Source organism: Nestor notabilis, unplaced genomic scaffold (assembly GCF_000696875.1).
Source record: "Nestor notabilis isolate BGI_N333 unplaced genomic scaffold, ASM69687v1 scaffold29900, whole genome shotgun sequence".
Taxonomy (NCBI): domain Eukaryota; kingdom Metazoa; phylum Chordata; class Aves; order Psittaciformes; family Psittacidae; genus Nestor; species Nestor notabilis.
In genome coordinates this window covers 1-8,320 of record NW_009912971.1, presented here as the reverse complement: position 1 = coordinate 8,320, position 8,320 = coordinate 1, and the positions used below count along the sequence as shown (strand labels likewise).

The 8,320-nt window shown below is 45.3% G+C and overlaps 1 protein-coding gene across 1 annotated transcript in view; it reads left to right on the top strand.

The window, feature by feature from the left end:
• LOC104411687 (nuclear receptor ROR-alpha-like) overlaps positions 1-5,830 on the top strand; it is a gene marked incomplete at both ends in the record, with an annotated part of 10,227 nt that extends 4,397 nt beyond the window's left edge. Inside the window, 2 exons of the mRNA XM_010022176.1 lie at positions 3,684-3,825; positions 5,435-5,830. Coding sequence (XP_010020478.1) covers positions 3,684-3,825; positions 5,435-5,830 — 538 coding nt within the window. The remainder of the gene's footprint in view (positions 1-3,683; positions 3,826-5,434) is intronic.
• Between the last annotated feature and the right edge of the window lie 2,490 nt (positions 5,831-8,320).

Genomic DNA, 8,320 nt, shown 5'->3' with positions numbered 1-8,320 from the left:
CTGAACACAACCTCACTCCTGTCTTTAATACATCTGAAAAAGTGAACATTTTTTCTCTGTTTCAGTGCCTCTGTAACTTTGTTGTCAAGAACTTCATTAACCAAGGTTTTAAACAGTGTTGTTGCAGCACTCTTCTCCCTTTACAACTAATCTGCTCATTGTCTTAAAAGGGTTAAAAAGCTGATGTGTCTTTCATATGACAGTGTATTTTTCTGGCGTTTCTTTGATGGTTTGCTTTAGAAAACAGTAAAAGAATGATCCCCCCCCCCAACTAATTGTTAATTGCTCAGAATATTGCAAAACTTAATGATACGTGGAAGTCTGTAAGTATTAGCCATAAATCATGGGATTATGAAAAAGCCTTTGTTGTCACTGGCTTGCATACAGTCATTCCAAAACGTCTGCCATTAGGATGCAGTGAGGCAGCTGTCAGCTGTTTTCTTGTAATTAACCAGCCAATGAGCAGCTAATTAAGACATATGTGTATACAGAAGTGGAAGTGGGTATGGTAATGAACTGTAGGAATCAATTCATTAAAGGAAAATTTGTCAAAAGACCAAACATGAGATCAGCGTTTCAGCCTGTGCCGCAGTGGAGAGGGAGCCGGGGCTCTGGCGGCTGGGACCTTGGGAAGCACAGCAGGCTTCTCCCTGCTGCGGAGCACACAGACCTCTGCAATACTGAGCACTGAGGTTACTGCAACCACTGAGAGACTCTGCAGAAACTGCTATTTACATTTCAAAGTTCTTTTTTAACAAGTTGTTATTCAAACTGACTTGCAGATGAAAAGTTCTTGCGCCCTTTTTTCCCAAACTTGATTTCTTGGCAGCATCTGAAAACCCGTATATTGTGTTGTGTATAAATAGGAGCCTGAAACGCAGAGATGAAGCTATGGCTTGTAATCTGCTCTGCTCTTCTTCTGGCACCGGGCTAATACATCTACATAAAAAGGGAGACATGCAAAGCTCAATGAGGCCTCATCAGAATCAGCTGGATCTTTGTGCTGCCATCAGGAGGAGGCAGGGCTCCGCGCTCGCTGCCAGAGCCGTCGCTCAGAGCCGTGTCCCACGGTGGCTTCTGGAGTGCAGCAGCAGTTCTGTTCCTGTGCTGGATCCAGAGGGGTCTGCTCTGCCCGCGGCCCATTAGGCAACCGCCTGCATGTGAAGTAATGGTTGTCAACATGCATGCCATCGAAAGCATGCGGCCTGGGCTGGTTTGCATAATGCTTGGATGTAGACACGTGTACCAGGCATGCATCCACCTCCTCCTTCCTGGTGCAAAAATTATAGCTAGCTCTGTGCCTCTGGCAAAAGCCAGGGAACAGAAGAACAGAATGCGGCGTCTCTCCTTCTCCTAATGAAGGGGGAAAAGCCCAACTGATGAAGAAACTCTATTTACTTACAGAAGGCTCTCGTAATAGGCGCTTCCCCACATCCTACGATGATAGGGGAGCCCAAGGGTAGAAAACTCCCAGGCAAATGATAATAGTATGGAAGAACTTTGAGAGTAAAAAAACCCTCAGTTTAACACTACTGGCAGTTCAATCCCGAATTAGATATGGGCATGTCTGAGCTCTGGACAAGCTCAGTTTCATTTCTGGAGTTTGAGGCAAGGGGGTTTTTTGCTTTAGCTTCTGCTGCTGTTTTCAACATGCCCGGATAACAGTGTAGGGTTTGTTTTTAAAAGCACTGTACTACATCTCTGGTTTGTCAAGTGCAAGTGCTTTTAAAGAACCCAGTTTCAGGCAGTCCTGCTCTATTGAAAATTTAGCTTCAAGCTGTCACTTAAAAGATATATTGTACACTAAGATGTATTGAGCAGCTGTGTCTCTAGGGAAAATGTGGAAAAGCAAAAAGCCAGGTATTTTCTTCATTATACTACTAAAAATAATCCTCAGCTTGACAAGACCATTCCTGATGGAGAGAGATACGCCAGACTGGCAACGCAGACTCAGTATATGTCTCAGCTAAAGGAAAACGTATAGATCTTTGAGGTGGTTGAGCCAACGTTCATTTTCCACGTTGATTAAGCTGACTTTCAGGACCTCAGTGGTGGCAGATTTCATACCGTTCGTGTGTGAGCACGTCCTTCAGTGCAACTGTTAGAGTGTTTGGAGAGCTGAAATTATCACGGACTGATAGTGTGGAGATGCAGAACTTTGGTCAGGACATCACAGGTCAGGTCGATACCGACCACTGTTCTGCTGGTGAATCCCACTTACTTGCACTGGAGTGACAGGCTCCAGAGCTGGAAATTAAGCTGTCTACTTACCTATGAGTTGGTTCCTCCAGGGGGGATCAGTCACGGTGCTGGAATGGTAGAAATTTCCATGGTGTTCCAGGTTTTCACTCCATCAGAGCTCAGTCAGTGCAATACTTTCAGTCTCAATGATGATCATCTCGCTATTGATAGACATTAAAAAACAGTTCAGGAAGTTCAATCCTATAGAGACAAGAGACCAGAATAAATGGATGAGAAACGATGCACAGGAAAACAGGATAAAAGACGGGCATCTTCCGTTTCCTCATTTTTTATATACTCCGTGGTTCCTCATTAAAGCTTTACTGAAAGGAGCATAATCAATGAAGTCCTCATCCAACGGAGCAGGGGTCTTTAGCTGTGCCCTGCTGTGGTTCTGCCTGAGGGAAATTTGCTGGGAAGTCTTTTCCTGTTGTTTTAGTTCACCAGTTCCTTGGACAGAACCTACGTGTGCTGAGGGACTCCAGGATGGGGCCTTCGAATAAAGAAAGAGCTGGGAAAAGTCCAGCTTTAATTACAAGGTGCCCAGTGTTTCTGAGGAAGTGTTTTCTGCGCAGCACTGTTAATTAATCCATTATGTGGCAACATAAAACTAAAGCGCTGCTGGAATGACTCCGTTTCTGCAGCATCCTTGTGAAGCAGGTATTACACACTCACCAACTTCTGTTTGAGCAGTCTGCGGCCAAAACATGACATGTACTTCAAAGCAAACAGCTGTCATCCTGCTTTACCAACACACACGGTCCTGCCGGAGGGATCCAAGTTGTGACTGCTGCCAACCTTGCAGCACTCGCTTTGCTGGGAAGGGGGTCTGCCCGTTGCACTTGACTCAGAAAAGAGATAACACGTAAGATCTGTTACAGCTTCCTCCCTCCTACCAGATCTCAACCTTGTGCTGAGCTGAACAAAACCTCAAACCTACCAACATCAAACTAATTAAGAAAAAACATCGTTAAAGCTTGTTCTTTGTGGAAGGCCCCGCTCGGCATCACGCGCTGTGCTAAACACAGACATCCGTGGGGGAGGCTGAGCACCAGAGCCTGCCACTGACGTCTCCAAAGAACAGGGCTCTTGGATCCTCCCTGTTTCGGAGGTCTGCGCTGACCCAGGGAAGACAGGAAATCTAGGTCTCTGATAAGTTTGATCTCATTTGGAAAGAATTGGTGCATCACATGTAATGTGGGGTCTGTAAAATCAGTGAAAAAACGTGTACTTCCTCTGTATGTCACAACACTTTTTAATGAACTGTTCCCTACTGCGTCCTGGGGCTGCTTTGTTTCTAGGAGAGAGGGAAAAAACCAGCCAAACCCTCAGGTGGCCGTAGCGCGCTTGAACATCATTGTCCGTTGGTGTGCTGCCTTTTGGAGACTTTCTTTGCTCCATCAGTTGACAGCTTCTTGACTCGTGTTTTGCAATCGTTACAGGGCTTTTTCAGGAGGAGTCAGCAGAGCAATGCCACCTACTCCTGTCCCCGGCAGAAGAACTGTCTGATTGACCGGACCAGTCGAAACCGCTGCCAGCACTGTCGGCTACAGAAATGCCTTGCTGTGGGGATGTCTCGGGATGGTAAGCTCTGCTGGCACGTAGCTGAACTGCAAAACTCAAATAGCATTTAGCGTGCCCTGTGTTCAACTAAAACAGCCGGGGATTTAAGGGTCCGTTGTGCGTAGGGCTGATAGTTGAGATCATTGAGCGGGGTTGGTTTGTTGTTATATGCTCTCATTAAATGTCTACGAATCGGGGCATGTATGAAGTTCTGGGGTTTACTCTCTTCCCTGCTCTTCTGGTAGAGTTCTCAGTGCAGAGCTTTGCCTCTGGTCACCTCTGGAAGATGCAGGTTTAAGTCTAATGCTAACACTTCGTGTCCACTCCAGTCTAAGTGACCCAGCACAGCAGCGGGCAGCGCTCGGGTTGCTGTATCAGCACAGATGAGAACTGCCTCACAACACAGAGAGAGCTTTCAATGTGTGTAATGAATAATTGGGGAAAACGCAAAGGGAAAACAGCACGGTGTTTTCTCAGGAATTCTGAAGGAAATTACTTCCACTGCTGAGAATATTAAGCTCAAAATTCCCCCCGGTGTAATGAGGAAAACCCACCTCTGTAACATGGGAGCTTATGGAACTCAGCTAGAGCTGGATTTGCAGCCCATGCTTGCATGCCTCCCCCAGAGATGTAACAAAGCTGCCATCTCCTACTCCTTCTGAAGATCTGACCCAATCTTTTCCCCGCCATAGTGACAGCAACTACATGTTCTACAAACCCATCTGCATTACTCTATGTACAAGAGGCCTGATTAAGGAGATTCACTTCTTGAATTACAATGTCTTAATTTTTGTATTGGGCATGAAACTAAAAACCTGAAGCAGTTGATCATGTAACAGCTGGTCCCTACAACACATTTGCTTCCCTGTAGAAAAGCACAAGGTGGCTGTCACCTTCCCAAACGATGAGGCTTCTACAGCTGATACAGGTCCTAGAAATCACATACTGTGTTCTCAGGAATTCCCTGGATGTTGCAAGCCAGTTGCTTCTGGCTTACACTTCCTATGAATACTTCTCAAAGTAGTACCACACGTACACACACATATATATAGTTTTAACAATATAATTCACTGGGTAAACATTTTTGCTCGTCACAGTAAGCTGCACTGAAAGCAGGTTCTGTAGTTCTTCCTATGTGCTTTGGTCCTAGTATCAATAAAGCTTGCTTTTGGTACTCTCTGAGGGACACCCCACGTGTTTAGACCTACCTCTGGGTTCATGTTGCGGTAGGAGTGTGCAGCTAGCAGCAGTTGGACAGTTCATCTCAGGCCTGCATACTCTGTCTTGCTTCCACTTTTCTACGGAGGGTTTGAATGCTGAAGAGATGCATTTGTCATCTTTGGCAGGCGTGTAAGAGGAAATCTTTCTCGTATAGAAGTGGGAAGTTAGTGAGTTACTCTAAACCAGTGACTTCTAATGGTCCATTTAAGTAGCACGTTATGATGGTCTTTAAATGACTAGATGCTGCAGCTACATTACCTGTAACTGACAGCAGTGGTTCTTGGGTCTGCCCATTCGGCTGATTTGCCTTTTATACTGCCTCCTTCCGCGTAATATTTAAAGCCCCAAGACAATGAAAATGCAGCAGTGGATCTGTAGCAATGTAACGTGTTGTGTGTCTGTGTTTCAGCTGTAAAGTTTGGTCGAATGTCAAAAAAGCAGAGGGACAGCCTGTATGCGGAGGTGCAGAAGCATCGAATGCAGCAGCAGCAGCGAGATCACCAGCAGCAACCAGGAGAGGCAGAACCACTAACACCAACATACAATATCACCACCAATGGGTTAACAGAGCTACATGATGACCTCAGTAATTACATTGATGGGCATACCCCTGAAGGTAGCAAAGCAGACTCTGCAGTTAGCAGCTTCTACTTAGACATACAGCCTTCTCCAGATCAGTCGGGTCTTGATATTAATGGAATCAAACCAGAACCATTATGTGACTACACACCAGCATCGGGCTTCTTCCCGTATTGTTCTTTTACAAATGGGGAGACCTCTCCAACTGTGTCCATGGCAGAATTAGGTAATGAGAGAGAAAAGCTTCCATTGTAACTGTCTTAATAGTACCCTTTGGATTGAAGTGACACGTTGAGGCAGGCGGTAGTGAGAATGCTGCTTCGGTAGAGCTGTGAGCATGTGTGGGCATCCTCCTGTGATGGGCGCAGTACCCTCACCCTGGGGACATGGTGAACACCTTATGGAACTGGACTAAAGATCTCAGGAGCTTGTGGCTGCTCCGCTCTAGAAGCATTGCTTTTGTTGTCAGTCCTTGTAACAGAACCCTTTGAATGCTGATTAGTGAGCCCATGGTTAGTGCTGAGCAAACGGAGCATTTCTGCTTTTGCAGGTTGTTTTTGACCATTTTATCTTCTCTTCCATTACCTCACTACTCTTATTTTCTAACACAAAGTCATGAGGCTGATTTTCTTATGCTCTCCACCTGTACCTGGGAAACATGAAACCAAAGCACCGGTCTAATCAGAGGGCACTTCTCCCGCCACTGGTCGAAAAGAATCTGGCCCCAGATGCTTAAGAACATTTTAGAATGTAGCAAGTTTTGGTGATTTCCCTTACACCGACCGCGTTAATGAGCACATTTTACTGTCAGTCCTTCCTGGAATGATACACTAGGGCTGAATTCCACAACTATGACTTGTCAACATTTGAGGCTCGAGTCGGAGCATGCTGTGTGCACTGGTTATAAGCAACCTGGAACAGGCCAGTAGAGAAGTGGCTTTAAGATTCTATTACTTAGCTAAGCAGCCAGGTGCTTAGAACTGATTTTGCTTGCTTTAGCAACATTTTTGCTAATTATTCCATTATGAAAACCTAAAAATAGTTTGAAAATGAGGTGTTCCACGTTAAATGTGGCTCTTTTTGCAAGCTTTTTTTCTAATTACAGACAACTTTATGATATAAAGTTTTGCTTGTTTTAGTTTATATTCTTTTGAGAAGTTTTGCAGAGAGGAAGGGACGAGAAGGCTTACCTTTGAATAGCCTTACCCACTAATGTCCTTTCCTTTTAATGGCCTTCTCTTCTCTGCAACATGATTTGTTGTGACAGACAAAATATTGTGTCTGGCTTGAGTTCAACTAACTTCAGTTACAGAGAAGTAAAAATGAGAAGAAAACATGAGGATAAAGGCTATGCTATACCAGCATTGCCTCAATCAAAAGGCTGTTAATGTTCTTGGGGGAGTTAGTGAAAGATCTACATTAAACCCACAGAAAAAAGAAAGGGCTTTTCCTTCCTAGACCGGGTGCTGAGGTTGGAATGAGGCCTGAAATGAGTTTGTCATGTTGCTTACGCAGTGCTTACATTTAGACCCTACAAAGCGTGATTTAGGTGCCCAGCACTGACATTACTGAACACTATTTGGAGAATGTTTGTCTTCCAGACCAAGGTTTCAATTTAGAAAGGTGGGGCTGTTCAATGAAAGTATTTAGGTGTGTGCTGCAATACAGAACTGAGGCTTGTGAGTAACATGGTAATATTTCACCTCTGTGTCCCACGAGGGCACAGGGATAAAGCTGTCAGGTGCTGCTGGTGACAGCACGTTTTGAGTATGCACTGGTAAGAAAGGAAACTTGCTCTGAAATACATGAAAGCTGTGATGGCAACCAAAGTGTAAACCACCTGATCCTCTGCCTTGTTGGTGCTCAGGTAGCACATGCCGTCTGGTTTTAGCTCAGCTGTATGGTAAAGACTTTTCAGGTAGTATCTTACATCAAACTACTGGTGCAGGAGGTGTGATACAAAGCAGGCCGATTGGTCCCGCAGTTCCATGTGTAGAGTTGGGTTTGGTTGTTACCAAACCAAGTAAGTTTCACAGCAGACCCAGCTCCAGCCCCTCAGGATCATGACCATTCTTGTTCGTTTCAAGCCTTCCTTTTCAGTGCTGTGAAAGCACCAGCTGCAGCACTGTGGGAGACAAGCCACCAGGGCTCTAAAACAGGAGAACAGATGGGTGTGAGAGGGTAAGCAAGAGAAAAGCAAGGTAAAGGTGAAATTCAGGTACCTAAATGATACTCACACCTTTGACAGTGTTCCTAAAGGTTCAGGGAATCAAGTTTTATTAATAAATATCAATCTGCTTTATGGGTCTTTTAACCAATTGTAGCAGCAGAAAATAGTTTATTTGGACTTGAAATGTCATATAGAAATTTTAAATCACGTGCAGTTAGTGCAGGGGTGTCCTGAGACTGCTCTGAAGCTAGAGAAAAGCAGCCTTGAGTCTTCGGTGTGGTGTTAGTGGCCCCCTCTAATAGCGTATTTTCCAAGTACGTTTTGAATGATACGAGAGCAAAAAGGGAACTCTTCCCTCGCGGGCAGCCTGACGGAGCAGCAGGCAGGTGCTGACTTTCTGTATGTCTTTATCAGAAAGCTCCTGTTGTATGAAACACGAACGGATTTGGCTCTTAAAGCTGTAGTGCCCGGCTGGCCGCGCTGTGCCGTGCCCCGTGCGCGGCGCTGGGGAGGGTGTCCCCACGGGGTGCTCGCTGGCTTCTCCCC